Raw genomic sequence first — 19,891 nt, 5'->3', positions numbered from 1 at the left:
GTTTCAGATTATGTATCAAGGTGTGAAAGGTATGTGCCAAATTCTGAAATTCTATGTGCCAAATTCTGAAATTTAATAGAAATTTTAGATTTGATTATTTTCATTATTACAAATTGCTCCCCCTTAAATGTATATGCTTTCCTATTATAATTTTCAACTTATTTAACAACTTATTTCTCTTTTCTTACACAACTTATTTCTCTTTCTTTACTTCTCCCCCTTTTTATTATCATCAAATAGGTGCATGGGAATAGACACAATAAATAACAAACATTTAAACTTCATTGATCAACATAGGAACATTTTAGTACAGTAATGCCAAAACAAAAGCAAATACAATGTTCCCTCAATCAAGGTTCAAAATACATGATCAACACAAAATACATATGAGAACTAGATACATATCCTAGGCTCTAAACAGAAATACTAATATCAGCCTAGGGAGTATCTAATGGCTGTGATCTAGTCCTCATCCTCCTAGTATAAGTGGCGAGGGGAGGTCGAGCCTGATGAGACTGAGTCTGGCGTGGAGCACGGTAAGCTGGATGACTCTGTGCCGAAATCTCTGACTCAGCAGCCTGTGGCACAGATGGTCCATTAGTCTCTCTCTCTCTCCATAGAGCTCCTATCTGCTCTCTCAGATCACTGATCTCAGCAGACATGATATCTAGTCGGCTCGTCAGCCCATCAGTGATAGTCCTCGCCTAAGCTGACATAAGCTCAATCATCCTACTCCAGAACTCATCTGTGTCTTCCGCAGGAACAGATGACGATGGTCCAGCCTCTGAAGGTGCAGTAGGATGATCCATATGCTCCTCATCCTCAGGGATAGGGTCTCCAATATCTGGTGCATCACCCTCTGGTGCATCACCCTGAATCCCTGCTCCAGTACGAACCCACTGCCCGTTCACTTTCTCATAGCCCATGTGAATAAGTGATCGTGCAGTGTATGTATCAGTAAAAAGCAGATGCCTGGAGACCTCCTCCTCGACAGATATGTCGTGCTGTCGGAAGATCAAGGTGAGTATCATACCATAAGGCAGGGATACTCTGGAGTTGCAGATCACCTTCCTCATCTGCCTCAGTATCATGGCCGGGAGATTCAGGGGAATACCCTGAATAATATGCTCCATCACTGCTAGATCTCGCTCTGTAATGAGATCAAATCTACCGCTCTTCGGAAATAGAATCCTATCAATGATGTTGTGCAACAACCTCATTTCTGCAGAAAGAGAGCTCGCTATAACCTTCTCCGAGAAGTCGAAGTCTTTATTCTCAAGAATTAACTGCAGGGCTCTCAACTTGTTTTCTGGCTTTTCTGGAGTTGCTCCTTCGCAGGGGAGATGAAGCAACTCACTCAAACTCTCTTCGGAAACTCGAACCCTAACTCCTCGAACTTCCGATATGAGCCCTCCCATCCCAGTTTTGAGGAAGGCATAGAACTCCCGAACTAGTCCGGGGTAGATCACCACATCTAGGGAGCAAAGATACTTCCAACCTTGCCTTCGGATCCATTCCCCCAAACGGAACCCTTCTTGATCAAAGAACTCGGAATGGATCCTTCTCCCCGTTGTAACCGGTCTCCCCGCAAACTTTGCAAGTTGTACTGAGGGGGAGGGAGGAGAAGGTGGCTCTACACGTGTCTCACCTTGTGGAGACACTGTAGATGGCTCCGTAGCTTCTCTTTCCGCACGTTGGATCCGTGAGACTCTCCCGGATCGCTTGGCTACGGCTCTTTTGGGTCCCATTTCTCCAAGATCTTGAAGTAATCTACTGTTTGGAGATGATTGAGGAGTTTTGAGAGTGGGGAATAAGGTTTTCGGAAGAGGACAAAGTGTAAACAGTGCCCTAGATAGCTCACGGGTCCCCCTTTTAACAGTGGGGTCCCGACGTTGGGTCGACTCAAGAATTTTCTTAGGTCGACTCAACGTTGGGGGTCGACCCTATTCTGGGTTGGGTCGACCCAAGTTCAGAATTTTTCCTTTCTCTTTCTTTTCGCTTCTAAAAATTTTCCTTGCTTCCAATCCTTACAAATTCTTTCTGGGACTATGATACATGAGTAAGGAATCTATAAATGATAAGTTTGACTCATGTTTCATGGGTTTTTAGAAATGGGAGGAATGTACCATGAGACTGCTTGCTCCCTTTTATATCTCTTCAATAAAAAGGATCACATATGCCTAATTTCCTCCTTAGCGTGCAGAATCTATCTTCACTCAAGGGTTTTGTGAATATGTCAGCTAATTGTTTTTCAGTACATATATGCTCAATACGTATGTTTCCATTTTGCACATGATCCCTAATAAAATGATATCTTATTTCTATGTGTTTGGCTTTAGAATGCTGAACCGGATTTTTAGTAAGGTTGATGGCACTAGTATTATCACACTTAATAGGAATGTTATCTAGCTTAACTCCATAGTCCTCTAGTTGTTGCTTATGCCATAGTACTTGAGCACAACAACTGCCAGCAGCTATATATTCAGCTTCAGCTGTTGACAGTGCCACTGAATTCTGCTTTTTGCTAAACCATGATACTAAGTTGTTTCCTAAGAATTGACATGTACCACTAGTGCTCTTCCTATCTAATTTGCATCCAGCAAAATCAGCATCTGAGTATGCAAGCAAATCTAGACAGGAGTCTCTTGAGTACCATAATCCTATGTTCGTAGTTCCTCTTAAATATCTAAGGATTCTTTTAACAGCACTTAAATGTGACTCCTTAGGATCTGATTGGTATCTAGCACATATTCCTACACTAAACACTATGTCTGGTCTACTAGTAGTAAGGTAGAGCAAGGATCCAATTAGTCCTCTATAAAGCTTAGTATCAATATTCTTTCCTTTCTCATCTTTGTCCAGCTTACTTGTAGGATTCATTGGAGTGCCTACTCCCTTATGATTTTCATTCCCAAACTTTTTTAGTATTTCCTTTGTATACTTAGTTTGATGAATGAAGATACCTTCTTTAGTATGTTTGATTTGTAATCCAAGAAAGAAACTTAGTTCTCCCATCAAACTCATTTCGAATTCTCCATGCATTAAATTAGCAAATTCTTTGCAAAGAGTATCATTTGTGGCACCAAAGATTATGTCATCCACATATATTTATACCACTAATAGATTTTCGTCCTTTCTTTGAGAAACAGTGTTTTATCTACATTTCCTCTACTAAAGTCATTATTTAGTAGAAATTTGCTTAATCGATCATACCAAGCCCTAGGTGCTTGCTTCAATCCATATAATGCCTTATGTAATCTAAACACATGATTTCGCAATTCATGATTCTCAAAACTAGGAGGTTGCTCTACATATACTTCTTCCTCTATAAGACCGTTTAAGAATGCACTTTTTACATCCATTTGATACAATTTGAAATCCATGAAACATGCAAAAGCTAGAAGTAATCTAATAGCCTCTAATCTAGCTACAGGAGCAAATGTTTCATCAAAATCTATCCCTTCTTCTTGATTGTATCCCTTAGCTACAAGTCTAGCTTTATTTCTTATAACTAACCCATTTTCATCTAATTTATTTCTAAAGATTCATTTTGTTCCAATTACTGAGTTATGCTTTGGTCTTTCAGTTAATGTCCATACATTACTTCTTTTGAATTGATTTAATTCTTCTTGCATAGCATTTATCCAATTGGTATCTTTTTCAGCTTCTTCATAAGTCTTAGGTTCTAACTGTGAAACAAAAGCAAGATAATCATTTAAATTTCTAAGAGAGGATCGAGTTCTTACCCCTTGAGATGGATCACCAATGATTAAGTCTTTAGGGTGTCCATATGCATACCTCCATTCCTTTGGCAAGTTTTGAGATTGTGGTGGCACGCAATCATCTCCCTTATCTTGAATTGGCACGTCATCAATATTCAACTTTTCAAAGTTAATAATTCCTGTATCATCATCAAGAATATTTTCTTTCCTAGCATACTCACTATCAGACTCATCAAATATAATATTAATTGACTCTTCGACTACAAGAGTTCTTTTATTGAATACTCTGTATGCCCTGCTAGATGTGGAGTATCCTAAGAAGATACCTTCATCTGACTTGGCATCAAATTTACTTAGATCCTCCTTCCCATTGTTTAAAATGAAACATCTACATCCAAATACTCTAAGATATTTAGCAGTTGGTTTCTTATTCTTCCAAAGTTCATAAGGAGTTTTCTTGGTTATTGGTCGTATTAAAACCCGATTTAGAATATGGCAAGCAGTGCTTATAGCTTCAGCCCAAAAGTACTTTGGAAGATTTGACTCGCACAACATCGTGCATGCCATTTCTGCCAATGTCCTGTTTTTTCTTTCAACAACCTCATTTTGTTGAGGCGTTCTAGGTGCTGAAAATTGATGTGAGATGCCATTTTTATTACAAAATTCTTCAAAGTGTTGATTTTCAAATTCAGTACCATGATCACTTCGAATTGCTACTAAGGTGAGCTTCTTTTCATTTATGATATTATTATAAAGTTTCAAGAATTCTGAAAATGCTTCATTCTTATGTGCCAAAAATGAAATCCATGTATATCTTGAAAAATCATCTACAATAACTAGTCCATACTTCTTCCCTCCTAGACTCGCAGTTCTAGTGGGTTCAAATAGATCCATGTGTATGAGTTCAAAAGGCCTAGTTGTTGATACTATATTCTTTGATTTGAAGGATGATTTAGTTTGTTTTCCTAATGAGCATGGTCCACAGATTTTGTCCTTTTCAAAAATCAATTTTGGCACATCTTTTATTAATTCCTTCTTGACTAGTTTTGATATTAATTCCATACTAGCATGTCCTAGTCTACGATGCCAAAGCCAACTTGTTTCATTTTTCTTTTTTTCATTAGTAATTAAGTATAATCCATTTTTCTTGCCTAAATCATGAAGATCTACCATGTAAATATTTCTTTGCCTTTGTCCTACAAGTACAATGCTATTATCTTTAGGATTTGTGATTATGCATACTGATGCTTCAAATGTGACTTTAAACCCTTTATCACAAAATTGACTTATGCTAAGTAGGTTATGTTTCAAACCCTTAACTAATAAGACATTTTCTATGAAAGTAGATGGAGTGATGAAAATTTTACCCTTTCCAATGATATAACCTTTACCATTGTCTCCATAGGTTACTACTCCACCCTTCTTAGATTCCAAGGTGACAAATTGGTCTACGTCACCGGTCATGTGTTTTGAACAGCCGCTATCTAGATACCATCGTTTTTCCACTTTATTAGCTGCAAGACACCCCTGCAATCAAGATCAAGAAAGAGCTTTAGGTACCCAAACTATGTTGGGTCCTTTAGGGTTAGTACTTGATGTTCCTTTTGGAACCCAAACTTTCTTGAATTTAAGCTTATGATTATTACTCAATTTGTTTTGACTGGATTTTCTATAGTTACACTCATATGCTTTATGTCCTAATTTATTGCAGCAATGACAAGTAATATTTTCATTTTTAGCTTTTACAAAAATGTTCTTTAAGTATTTTTGTTTCCTATTTGTTTTATATCCTAATCCAGCCTTATCATATACAGCTTTTTGACTATCAAGAATCATATTTAATTTGGTTGAACTAAGTGTAAACTTATCTACTAAGGATTTATATTTTTCAGCATCTTCTTTTAACTTGACATTTTCAGCAATTAGATTCTTGGTTTCATTTGTGAGTTTCCTACTTAATGTTTCATAGTTATGAGATAGTTTTAACTTATCTTTGATAAGAGATTGATTTTCTTCTTTTAGAACTTTATTTTTATTGATTAGGTTTTTATGTTCTTCCATGAGTTCTAAAAATGCATCATGTAATTCATTAATAGTAAAATCACATTCAAGTTCAGAATCTACCTCATCGTCATTGGCCATATGACACATTTGGGCCGTCTCTTGATGATCTTCTTCTTCCGAACTTGATTCCTCACTTTCACTCCATTCAGCCATGAAGTTCTTCTTTTTGAGTTTTCTTGCCATCCACTTTAATTCCGGGCAATCTATCTTATAATGCCCGGGCTTGTTACACTCATAACAAATAGGTGATTCTTTTTCTTTTTCTTTGTCCTTACCCTTTTCTTTGCTTGAGCTACCTTTGAAGAAGGGTTTCTTTTTATGAAATCTATTCTTACCTCTCATAAATTTTCTGAATTTTCTTCCAAGCATAACCATTCCTTCTTCATCAAATTCATCATCATCATCTGAATTTTCCGACTCAGTTTGTTGTTTAGGGGTGGTAGACTTTAGGGCAATGGTCTTTCTTCTCTTGACCTCATCTTCTGAATTTTGCCTCATGGTCAACTCATGGGTCATGAGTGATCCTAGAAGTTCCTCTAATTGCAGTGTGTTGAGGTCCTTAGCTTCCTGAATTGCAATTACCTTGGCCTCCCAAACTCTTGGTAGAGACCTGAGAATTTTTCGCACCAATTCAGAGTTAGTATAAGACTTTCCTAAACTCTTAAGCTCATTTATAATTTCAGTAAAACGAGTAAACATATCAGTTATGGACTCAGTGGATTCCATTTTAAACAATTCATACTTATGTACTAATATGTTTATTTTTGACTCCTTAACTTGATTAGTCCCTTCATGAGTGACCTCAAGTTTGTCCCAAATTTCTTTTGCAGAGATGCATGTAGATATTCTATTAAATTCACTTACATCTAATGAACAGTAAAGTACATTAATTACTTTTGCATTTAATTGTGCTAATCTTCTATCACTTTTATTCCAATCCATTTCTGGTTTGGGTATGATAGTGCCCTCTATATTAAGTGTGGGTGTGTGAGGTCCTCTAGTAATAATGTACCATAATTCATAGTCTAAAGCTTGAATGAATATCCTCATCCTAGCTTTCCAGTATGTGTAATTTGTGCCATTAAATAGAGGAGGTCTATTTGTGGATTGCCCCTCACTCATAGAACATCCCACTTGGGTTGTCATGATCTTTAACTCTTGATTGTAAGATCAATAAGTACTATTGGAGCACCTTGCTCTGATACCACTTGTTGCCCAAGGTGAAAAGCCAAGAGGAGGGGTGAATTGGTTTCTCTTAATTTTAACTATCTTACTTATGTCAATTGATGAGTTAGTGGAATTAAAACAAAGCACAATACAAACAACAAGAAGTATAGTGGTTCGGTGCTCTCCTAAGCACCTACGTCCACTCCCCAAGCGACCCCTTGGGAATTCACTATAATCCCGCGGATTACAGTTGGATTGTTTTCCGGGCTTACAATCCAAAAATCTTTACACTTTGGTTTTCCGGGTTCACCAAAAACCTGTTTTGGTTTTACGGGCTCACCAACGAACCTATGTTGGTTTTCCGGGCTCACCAACGAACCTTTACAATTGGTTTTACGGGTTCACCAATCAACCTATGCCGTTGGTTTTGCGGGCTTCCCAACTAACCTTTACAATGAGTTTAATAAACAAAGTAAGAAGATTTAAGCTCCTAGATGAGCAAATATAACAATATAATCTACAACGAAGAGTTTAGAGAATAGTTATCGCTTGATGTGACTTCTCTCTTCTTTGTCAAGGATGCTTCACTCTTCAAGGGTGGACGGAGCTCTTAATGACTCTTGGAATCTGCTCAACCACTTTCTTTTGACTCTTGAATGAAGCACTTGGATGAAGAAGATTAGGGCACTTTGTCTTTCTTGTGTACTTTTTGATATTTTGCAAAAGGATGTTCTCTCTGATGAATAGTGCCACTTTAAATAGTTTCCTTCATCCATTGGACAAGCCCCAATGGTTAGAATTCAAAAACTAGCCGTTACTCACTGTTGGAAGGACAAAAAGTACTTCTGCAGATCTAGCCGTTATGCTTCTGCCCGTGCTTGGGTCGGCTCAACCTGTCCTTGGGTCGACCCTCTCAGAACCACAGAAACTTGCAATTCAGCCTTCCTTCACTTGGGTCGACTCAACATTTCTTTGGGTCGACTCAAGGTTCAGTTGGGTCGACTCAACTTCCACTTGGGTCGACCCTCTCAGGATTTCCAGAGAACCTTTTCTGTCATGTATTCTGTCATTGCCTTTGGGTCGACCCTCTCAGTGTTTGGGTCGACTCAAGCTTGGGTCGACTCAACTTTCTCTTGGGTCGACCCTCTCAGTGTTTCCAGAGAACTGTTTTCTTGAGTCTTTGAGAGGCTTGAGGTTTGGGTCGACTCATGCTTTCCTTGGGTCGACCCAACTACTGTTCATCCGTGCCATTTTTGCAGAAGTGTGCCAGATGCTTTCTTGATATACCGGGGTCGACCCAATCATCCTTGGAGTCGACTCAATCCACACTTTGCTACAACTCAAGGTTAGATTCATCCAAATAAACAATGAAATGCATCTTTATCTTATTATACAAATATACTGAGAGTAACAGACTTATAAATGAAGTATCGAATTAACTTGTAACATACTCTTGATTATTGCTTGTTAATCATCAAAATAACACTATCATCCTCACTTACTCTCCTAGCCCGAATTTTCAATGAGTCATAATAAACCTTAGTGTATTGTGCCGTATTTATTTATAACACTTAGTATGTTGCTCCATGGCTGATAGAAGGCCACAAAGCAGCTAGTGGTGCCTTCTATAGGCCATCTGCTCACCTCATGAATCCTGGATTGAAGAGAATTTGTGACTTTAAATTAAGACTTCTCATTGGAGGATATTCCATGTTGTTTATAGCGTATTATCTTTCCTTTGGTAAGTTGGCACTGTCCTTTAATGATATATACCTTTATGATGAATCCTTTTCTCTCATTCTTCAAATCTTAAAAATGTCATTAGACCACATTCCATATTCTTCAATCCTTGGTATCTTTAGATGACTCTATATATATATATATATATATATTATATGGGGTGATGAGGGACAAGAGGATTCATACCCAGGAAATAATAAAGAAATACACCCTTCTCTGTATCCTGATACTTGTAATATTGTCATTCTATAGTAATATCATTATAATATTTAGATGATATGTTTTCTCTATTATTATGATTCTGCAATGATATTATATCATGATATGCTATTTGAAACTTTTTTATCACGTCAGATTTGTATTTCTGTCCAAGAAAGAAGCCTGCTGTGAAGGAATGAGAAATTCATGCTGCGCAGCACTCGTCTGAGTTCTATTCCAAAGTTAAACTTTTATATATTTGTGAAAAAATTCAGAGAATTAAAAATATAAAAAGTACTAAGAATTCTTGCATTGGAATCGTCTGATATTAGGACTTCCTTTTTTTTCTTTTACTATACTAAAAACGCTCGATTTTGGATCCTTGGATCGACTTTTATGTATGAAAAAAAAAATATCTAGTTAGCATGCCAAAACTTTCTTATATGCAAATTACCATCAGTGATTACATAACTAGAACAATACCATTCACATATTTGTTCTTATTAGTGATTTTCTCATTGTACTCCAATCACACTCAGAGTGATATGTGTAATAATCCAATCTCTCTCCTGTTAGAAAAATAAATCATTTAAATTAGTTTTTTTTCAATAAAAAGATTCATTTTTTACACCAAAGAGTGAGTCATCTGTAATTTTGGATTCGAGGGTCAAATAGCAACATGGTGGGTTCATACTGAATGAATGTGGTCCAATCTGTGCAAGTCCAGCCTGCCAACCGAGCCCAACCTCAAATGAAATGGCCCCTTGTGCACCAGTTCTTAGGCCGGGCCACTTCAGTTAAGTGCCACCTATCATCTTTAATAGGGCTTTAAGTGCCCTTCTTCACCAGCCAAGGGAACAGCAGAAAGATGCTTCGTTTAAGAACTGGCCTCATACATTTGATTCATTTTGTTCCAAAAGACTCTTCATTCAGGAACTTCAAAATAGAGAAATTATTTTCTACACTGCATGCACCACATAGCCAAGTATGCCTGCACTGCTATAGAAATGAGCAGTTATGATTTATGGCATGCACGGCTGCATGGTGCATGCTGTGAATAATTTCTCCTTCAAAGAAGGAGAGAGATGCAAAAGATGGGCCACGCTTGAATAATTTTTCCAGTTTTTTCTCATCCTCTTTAGTTGCAAAGGCCCTGTTATCAAGCTATTATGCTGGCATCAATGAATCCTACTGATGTCCAGCTATAGATTGACTGATTGTAGCTAGCATTGTCGTGAAAGTGAACTTTGATCTACTTGGTTCATGTGGAACAATACATTCAAATAAGTAGCTTTCCGAAGTCTTTTCAGGGAGATGAAGGTGTTTGGTGGAGCTAGCAAAGGGTCTTGTCTTTGAAAATTAATTCATTTCCAGCTTTCCACATGGAGCATGTGTGATAGAAACTCGTGTGATAAAAGCTCATGCATCATGCAAGCTAGTACTCATCATGGAAAATGAGGTTTTTCTTGCACTTTTGTAGCCCACAACGTGGTATCTCCAACCCTATTATGTCCGCATTATATCATTTATTTGATCATGCCCCTGGCATAATAAAACTTAAGATTACTACTACTCTGGCTGGGGAAGGCAAATAGCTTTCTGATCAAAGATCATCCAAAGTGTGCATGGTAGCACATAATGGATGAAAAAAAACCCTAACACATTGCATCATTGGGCTAATAATTTTCATGTAACGAAAAGATCTAAGTTTGTACCACAAGAAAAAAATAAAATGAAAAGCTCGAAGTCTGTCCCATTATACGCCAAGAGTAAAATGTTTACGACGAATCATCTTAAAGCATTGTTGTGAGGACTGTGCTGGCATTTTTGGTTTCTTATGAGGATCAAGGAACTCAAATAATACCTTTCAGCTAGTCTTTTTGGGTAAGGTCCAGGATTGTTACAAATAGTATCAGAGTAGGCCTGACCCATAACCTATGTAGACGAGAGGCCACTGTAGCACAATTCTATTGGGGCTAACCACGGGCCGATCACGATGTTTGTGATTAGATATAAATGGATTCGAACTTTCACTCTGACGAGGACGTCGGAGTTTAAATGGGGGAAGTATGTGAGGATCCGTGCGGACATATGTTTAGTCTCACATTGGTTATTCGCTGGATAAACATTAGATACTTATACAGAATCAATGAATCCAAATAATACCTTTCGGCTTGTCTTTTTAGGTGAAGTCCTAGGTTATTACAGTGGTAGCTTTGTACATGTTTAGTGTTTCATTAAGATCTCAATCAGCTTCAAACCGGAATCGAGGAACACCAAATAATTGTATGATCCTAGCAAAGCAAGTTGCTATCTCCACTAGTTGACCTGCATTTCTAATGAAACAAAAACACCATAGTCAAAATCAAATTTATGACCAGATCTCGAGCACCACCGCATATGTCGCACGATCCAAGCCATGTGAATTTCTAATTCCATTGCACAATAGAGCTGACCTACATTCTTAATGGAGCAGTGCAGTTTTCCGCAATGGCAACTTGCCAATAGGAGGAGTAACGAGCACATGCAGTTTGAATATTTATTGGATCCACTCTCAATGCTTTCCAGCTCTATGCACAAAACTTCTGGCTCACAAGGAGTGATTGGTCCCCAGGTTACCGTCCTTTTAAGACAAGCTCAAGACATGCTATTTAATACATGTCTGAAGTCATGGTAAGAGTGAAACTTTCAAATGTGTGGATAAAAAAAAAAAAACAAGTGATTTGGTGAAATATTTGAACTGAGCTCGTACATTAATTATGTTGGTAGGTGGAAAAGTTGGTCCAAGTCATGCAGAGTGTGGGACAATGGACATGGCCAGCTAGGTTGGAAGGTGAAACAACTGGAGGTAATGCTAATGGGAGGTGAAAAACTTGGATGTGGGCCCAAATTTGTTGGTTGAATTGTTGGACTATGATTAGGTTCAATTTTCATTCAGTATTAGGTTAAATTTAAACTTTAAGGCCAAGGAATAAACTTTTAAAACTATTTAGGTTAGGCTTATGGATTGTTCATGTGCGTTGAATCTAGCTTTTTTTTGTACCCATCATTAATAAATCAGTTGGAGGTCGGCGTTTGGTTTGGATGATTTTGACTCATGTCCAGATTTTAGGTTTCATTTGAGCCTAAGTTGATTTCCTTGATCCGTATGCCAAGTTTTATTTTTTTTTAATCTTTAGCACCGATTGGACTAACCTTGTTTTCTGTAGAACAAAAGAAGCTTGGTGAAAGAGAGCTGCCTACAGCGCTCCGAGACTTATTAACTTTTTATATTTGTAGATATATTTATACTAGACTTATATTAGTCATCCATTGTAACAAAAAAAAAATAATCATACAACAAGCTCTGATTAGGTTGTTAGTGTGTTCTTTTTAATTAAGATCAGGATTGTAGCTATTAGTGTAATGACTAGAAGCCTTTTGGTGGTGTTACCTTGCAATCGAACTTATTACATGCTACATCTATGATGACAGGCAATGTAATATTCAACCATGTTCATTATCATCCAAACCATAAGAAATGTGTGAAAAATAAGATCCAAAGTTCTATATATGATACTTGTGGTATGGCCAACTTTAAAACAAGTCAGTAGTTATTGATAGAGGAAATGATACACCATCTGGATCTCAAAGACAACTGTGCAAGGCTATTGCACATTATGACAGCAGTAAAAACTAGACCATAATTCATAAGAAGGATGATTAGTTGAATTATTATAAATCATTGCATCATGCACAAGTAATTGTGCCTGTACGAAATGCATCATTGCCTTGAAGAACATCCAGCTCACTGCCCTTTAAAATGGCAACAAATTCCTTATATCTCATTCCAATCTAACGTGCCAGTGGACAGGATGGGGGGCCATGACACAGCAAGGAGACAACCCTTTTACAGGCTTAAAGGCAAGCGAGGGGCCTTCCCACATCCCTTAGAAGATAGAGTTTTGAATTTTCTAGAATGGAGGCGGATTTCGTTGTTCCACAAGGCTCTATGTTGTAGAATGTTGATTGGGCCCTTGGTTTCATTAAAAACACCAAATCCTAGACACCAGCTCTCTATCAATGACCCTAGGTATGAAAATGATCTAGTCGTCGAAGAAAATAATCAAAATTACTTCCCAAGATAGTGCAATGCTACTTTGAATGCTCAAGTCATCGTGGCTAGTTAGTATGTGCATGATTTCTATATTATATTTATGTAACAACTTAGAATCTCATCAAAAAAAGATGGTCAAGATGTATTATTTAGATTTTTGGTTATGTATAAGTATCTAAGTTTTCTCCGACAAATAACTAATATAGGACTAAACACGTGCGATCATGGATCCTTGCAATTTATATCAATATTTTTTCATAAAGTAATTTATTTATCAAAAATTTAAAACTCAAATCATATGACTCATACTCTATAATTCTCTCTAGATTTTAGATGACATATTGCAGCATTCAAATATACTTTCATATTTAAAAGCACCAATTTCAAAAACTGTTCAGCTGGAAATCCTCCCAAAACATTGCCAAATACTAAAATTTCAATCATGTGCAAACACATTATTAACCATGCAAGTACATAAATATAGCCATATAATACATTGAAGTCGGTAAAATATTGCTAATTTGATATCACAAGTCAGCAGCAACAGCATCACTCGTAGCCATCCAATCCTTTATAATGACTAAGTGCATACATAATGTGAGGACCACATCGACTATGCAATAGATAGATCATAGATACTTGTATAGGACAAAGAAATTCAGATAATACCTTTTAGCTAATCTTTTTGAGTAAAGTCATAATTATTACAAATATTATCAGAGTGAATCCAATTGATGATCTATGTGAATTAAGAGATACTTAGATTTACCTTCAAATAGAGAAAGTATGGGGCGTGTATGTTTATACCGCACATTTGGGAGTCATCATTTGCGAGTGGCGACCCATCCATATAGCAACACATGGTATCCATGGGCTCATCACGGGACTTTCATTGAGTGCTCCCTAAGAAGTCAGAAGGGGACCCATGCATGCATACGAGAGCCCAATAAGGCAATAAAACAACCTCTCACGAGATGAGAAGCTGCTGAGAAATTGCAGAGAAACCTCCACCATGATAAAGTTGGTGTTAAAACTTGGGGTAGAGTACAAGGTGGAACATTTCAATAAATAAAAAAGAATCATTAGTTGGAGGGTCAGTTTTGAAATCTCACCTGACAAGGCCTGTTTTGAAGCTTCCCATGGAGAGTTGTGGTCCAAACATGGGGGGTTAAAGAAGAAAAGAAAAGAAAAAGGTCGACACACAGCTGGCTGGCGTTTCCTTTCCTTGCTCTCTCCATTTGGTTCTTCTGGGTACCACCTACTGCCACCCTCACCAGCTGCCACCTTTTGGTTCACAACACTGCCAATCAACACACTTTTATATGGCAAGCCCCTCCCACCCTTACCTCGCCTGACTTCAACTTGTGCCTCTCCTCCTATCTCCCATTCAAGGCCGTCTGCTCTGGTCTGTGCTTCACACCTTTCTCCTCACTGCATTTAAGTTCTCTTCTACTTGTCTTAAATGTTGCTTGTGTTGGGATTTTTGTGGCATTCTCCTCTAGTGGTTTTCTTCCTAGAGGTGGGATGAAGTTTGGAATGTTGTTTTCCACCACCTTTTCTCTTTATCTGATGCATGAATTTTGGGGCTTTTAGACCTTCTGATATGGAACCTTTCTGGTTGGGTCTAAGTGCAGCTTCATATTTTCTTGGTATTTTCTTAAATGAGTTCTGCAGTGGGGGATCTCTTAGTTTCATGATGTGAAGCCTGTCTCTAGATCTTCATGTTGTGCTTTCTCTCTTGTTATGTTTTTTTTTTTTCCCTAAATGAGATCAATGTACAACTTTTATGGTGTTTTCCCTTTTTTTTAGATCTAGGAAGATCTGTTTGTAGCTCTCAGTCATTTTGACTTGTTTTCTTGAATTTATTGTCGGTGAATCTTTTTGTTTGAGATATACCATGTTTTTAGATCATGGCTGCCATTCAGTTTTGCGAGGTACCAGATCTGGTTCTTGAGTTGTTTGTTTACATCTTCTGCTTCTTTGACTATTTTTTTTTTTTATTTCAATAATCACTTTTAAGATGCTGACCATTTTTAAAGAGCATGCATGGTGTACTTTTATATCTGGCCCTCCTTTGAAGGTGACAGAGCTCCATCTGCTTTAGTCAGCTACACTAGAGTTTTGCTTGCATATAGTGCATGGAAATGGTGAAAAGAGTCAAACAACTAGATCTGCCCTTTTTATGGCTAAATATTTGATTTAGATTCTAATTCATGATGACAATTCTATTATGTTCCTCTTTTTTTTTTTGGTCCATTTTGCTTCCAAAGACGCCCAACAAAGGAAAAAGAGCTCATATAAAATATATTTACTTGTCTCTTATATTTATACTCTATTCAATCATGTTAATGGTTCTGATTCCCTTTGCTCTTCTATGAACTGTTTACAATTTTACACACTTAGAGATCAAGAAGAAGAAGAAGAAGAGCAATCGATCATAATTATAGGCAGAAAACTTGTTTAAGTTTATACAATGGCAGAGGGTTGATGAGTTGAAAGGAGAAGACCATAATCCACCACAGTTTAGGGAGAAAAACTATATACCTACATGTTTTTTAACACAGCTCATTAAATTTTTCTGGCATAAGAATCTAAACTTACATATGTATATATATACAAAATTTGCTTATTTTGTTGGGTCATGTTCCTGCAGGGCCCCTTGAGTGTTTGATCGCCGAGAAAGCAAAGAGAAATATTAGATCAATGGGGCTTAGTGCAATGTTTGTGGCTTGCAGTTTTCTAGCCATATTGATTTCTTCTCCAACAAATGCACAAACTGCCCCATCACCACTTCTTCCTCCATCTCCAGCACCTGCCCCTGCCCCACACTTTGTAAACCTTGCCGACCTGCTCTCTGTTGCCGGCCCTTTCCATACCTTCCTCAACTATCTCGAACAAACTCAAGTCATCCAAACCTTCCAAAACCAAGCTAACAACACCAAACAAGGCATCACCATCTTTGTCCCAAAGGACTCAGCCTTCTCTTTGCTTAAAAAGACTACATTCTCCAACCTCACCCGAGACCAACTCAAGACCCTCCTCCTCTACCATGCCTTCCCCAAGTACTACTCCCTGTCAGATTTCCAAAACCTTAGTGCTTCGAACCCTGCTACATTTGCCGGTGGATCATATACTCTGAACCTCACCGACAACTCGGGGCGTATTCATGTCGCTTCTACCTGGTCGAACCCAGAGATAACTAGCAGTGTGTACTCAACCGCGCCTGTCGCAGTTTATCAGATCAACAAGGTTCTACTTCCAATGGCAATCTTCAGCACTGAGCCAGCTCTAGCACCTGCCCTGGCCCCGGCTCCAGAGACTACAAAGCCATCAGATTTAGCTCCGTCGAGCGGGCGGGGAATTGCGTCTGCTCCCAAATCGTCTGAGTCGTCAACCACTGAGAGTTCTGCTTCCAGCATTAGCATTGGCCTCTTCAGTTCCTTGGTTATGGCAGTTTCCAGTGGCTTCATGCTTATTTTGTGAGAAGGATCCTGATACACAAGTGCCTTGAGTTATAGCAGCACAGGACATTCAGTGCTCTGTCTGTGGCCTCTATTTTCTTTCATGTTCATTCTTTTCTATAGAGTAGTGTTATGTTGTTGAAATGGGATTTCATATATGTAATATGCTGAAGTTACTATTGTTTCATTTTATTTTTTGTGTTTATGTAATGATATGGAAGAGATTTTCTTAATTGCCTCTGATTTGGGACTTGTGTCCTCCTCCTTGTGTTTCATTGGGTCGCTAGAACTTTATATAAGCTGATTGGATCCATAAACTGAATCCAGGAGAAGCTGAGTAATGTCAGATAAGTGAAGGAGCATGTCAATGAACTACTCTAGTATGAATGCAGGTATTCTTTTTGGCCTTTGGCCTGGAAACATCGAAGCTCCATGTGTAAGTTTATTACATGTCAGAGAAACAAGATGGGGCATGTGATTCACCATATCTTAAGGGTGCCCTTTTTTGTGGCTATGGTTTTTGGAAGGCCACTAGGTCTCCTCAATCTTTGTCTATCTTGCCTTTTGACTTAGGCAAATCAAGCTGTTTGTATAAACTTCTCTTTATATTGTTGTCACCTGGTCTGTCTAATGATGCCATTTTATAAGCTTCTTTTGTAATTACAGAAATCCTTGCCGTAACAAAGGAAGCCCTCCAATGTTGTCTCGATACTGAATCTTGGTATACTAAATTTGTATCGGTATGATGTGAAATTTTTTTAATATATTGAATATCGGTATATCATATATATCGAATTGGTACGGTATGTCTCATGCCATCCGGTTCGGATCGATTCAGATCGATGCGGCAAACTAGTGCAACATTGAGAGAGAAAAAAAGATGGATGTTTCATCAAGATTTTGTAGGACTTGTCAATAGTATTAGTAATGTTAAGGACATGAATGCAGCATTCCTTGGTTTCATGTTTCAATTATTGTTGGCATGGAAAGTTTACTTGAGAGTTATTACAACTTGGAATCTGTTTGGGTAATCCGGCCAAATTGAACTGAATTCTCTGATGGATTTGTGGATTAGGCTGCTCATTTAAGTATGGCTCATATCGATCCAACATCTCCGAATCATGTGGGAAGAAAAAGATTTTCATAAATATTTTTTTCCTCATAGAGATCAACAGGCCCACAAGATGGGTCTTAACTAGGACTTGGACATGTCCCTTGAAGATGCTAGTTGGGCTAGGCAATAGACTTTGGCTCCTGCAAGATACGTCTACAAAAAAAATACAAACATACACTTTTTGTAATATTAGTCTTAAGAAATTAAGTGTAATGTTACTTTTTACCAGGTTTAAAGTAGTCCAAGTAGGCCGCATGCAGGGAGTAGTTTAAAGTTAATTTGATAATAATTACAAATAGATCTCTTAAATGTATAAAAATGATGAATGAATTGCATGTGTTAATTTGAACCTGTCTCGGCAATCCGACGGTCAAGGTTAGGTCAAACTCGATGTCCAGTTTTTACATGTAATATGTAATTACTCTATGGAAGTCCACATAATAATGGAATATTTATCTCCATTGTTATAATACAATTCCTTGGTAGTGCGTACATTATTAGCTGGATAATAATATGAACTATTTCTAAACCATTAACTATTACAAACTAATCGAAAAAAGCTGCTTTTGTGAATTATTTGAGACATTAGATATTGATAGACAATCCCAAGGCGAGAGTAGTTCTTTGTTGATATTGTACTCTATAGCATTTGTGGTTGAGGTTAGGTGAAAATTTCATTGATTTTCCCCATTAATGCATATGAAAGCAAAAATTGATAACATGCTCATAACTATTCATAAACAACAACAACAAGAACAAAATATAAGGCTCAATCTTTTCAAAAGCAGCCAACCTACATGTGGCAACATTCTCTAAAGCAACTAACTTTCAATTAAATGACATAATCATCTAAAAGTAATGCCAAATAAGTCTATATTCTTCAAACTTAATACACAACAATGGTATATTATCTAATATTTTTCTTATTCCAGTATAATATTTTATGCACCATGATACTCGTTCCCATTTTGATGATATTTGGCCATGTTTACCCGCCCTTCGAGGTCTTCGATCATGGAACTATTGATAGAGAGTAGGGTTGAGCATTTCCGGCTTTTACCAATATATGTGAATGCAAGGGGAGATGTGCTTCTTTTTAGTTTTTGGACATTACATTGGAAAACCTACTGAGAATTCAAAATCAATATAGTGCACATCCATCCATTTTGATGGTAATTGACACCTAATTGATATAGCTTTTGTGAGCACCACTAATTTTGACCGGCAATAGGAGCGCCAACCTAAATATTTTCCACATGCTCATCGTGTCCTATTATCCCTTGAGTTTCCCACGTCTACTCTATTATATATTTTATACTATCCGTGCCTCCATATTCCATAGCCAATTCATGATCATATCTCTTCCACCTGCCTTCAACCCTTCTGCCAGAAGAGCATTGCATGCTAATAGTTTTCATGCTGAGGTAATTATGAAGTTAATCAACTTTAGCTTAATAGATTTCAAATTATATGTAAGTCTTCTAGCTACTTGTTATAATATATGATAAATCTTGAGCAAGACTCAACTTGTCACGCATCATCTCTCCATACACCTTTGTTGGGATATTCTACATCCATTACATCATGAATTATTGCTTATTTTCTAAGAAATCATATGATGTACTCTTGGCATTCAAAAGGTATTAATCGAGAAAGAAATTCTTATAAGTACTTCCTCCTTAGAAAAGCAATGAATAATAACATGAACAGTAATCACTACATAAGCCCCAACTCCAACAACACTTTCATGAAGTAGGTTAGTGATTGAAATCCAGAGATCTATGAATATGTGGCAAATTTGAGGTATCTTATAGGTTAGGCCCAATGCTCCATGGATCACCTCATCTGATGGTCTAAAATAGCATAGGCACTTGGATCTAAAGTAGATCATGAGCCGAGCCTCAAGTTTAAAATATATTTATTTTTAGTTGGGCTTCCGGTTGGGCTTATTTAAAATTTAATGGTTTTGTGCTCAAGCCCGGCTCATGACCAACTCTACTTGGGCCATACATGGATATGTTATAATATATAGTCTCGTGTCATAACATATGTTTTATGTATCTGAATGGATGATCCAAGGGTTTGTATTGTATTGATCATTAGATGGTTCAATTAACATCTAGATCCAACACTGATATAATTTTTGTTTCCATAACTAGGGATGGCAATTTACTCCGTCCCATTGGGTACCCAGCCCAATCCAACTCTAATAAGATAAGGTTTTATCCAACCTATAGCGGATATGGGGTGGATACAAGAAATGGTAAAATTCATCCTAAATTCAATCTGGATATATATAACTCTTCATAAATCTCTTCTCTGATGCATA

At 37.5% G+C, this 19,891-nt stretch overlaps 1 protein-coding gene across 2 annotated transcripts; it reads left to right on the top strand.

Annotated features, from left to right (window-relative positions):
• Positions 1 to 14,148: 14,148 nt before the first annotated feature.
• Positions 14,149 to 16,681, top strand: LOC103697420 (fasciclin-like arabinogalactan protein 7). Of its 2 annotated transcripts, none has more exons than XM_039117360.2 (2): positions 14,149 to 14,392; positions 15,641 to 16,681. In XM_039117360.2, exon 2 carries the CDS (start codon positions 15,691 to 15,693, stop codon positions 16,468 to 16,470), a length of 780 nt encoding a protein of 259 aa, XP_038973288.1. In that variant the 5' UTR covers positions 14,149 to 14,392; positions 15,641 to 15,690; the 3' UTR covers positions 16,471 to 16,681. The 2 variants fall into 2 exon arrangements, with proteins under 2 accessions (XP_038973288.1, XP_038973289.1); XM_039117361.2 differs by having other exon boundaries at positions 14,245 to 14,506.
• Positions 16,682 to 19,891: the final 3,210 nt, after the last annotated feature.

The sequence above is a fragment of the Phoenix dactylifera genome, chromosome 2, assembly GCF_051530095.1.
Source record: "Phoenix dactylifera cultivar Ajwa chromosome 2, Ajwa_hap1_PhDact_Kaust_v1.1, whole genome shotgun sequence".
Lineage (NCBI taxonomy): Eukaryota > Viridiplantae > Streptophyta > Magnoliopsida > Arecales > Arecaceae > Phoenix > Phoenix dactylifera.
This window is presented reverse-complemented; position numbering and strand designations above follow the sequence as displayed.

Excerpts from the sequence above, each read along its gene's own strand:
- LOC103697420 (XM_039117360.2), top strand. The coding sequence starts at position 15,691 with ATGGGGCTTAGTGCAATGTTTGTGGCTTGCAGTTTTCTAGCCATATTG.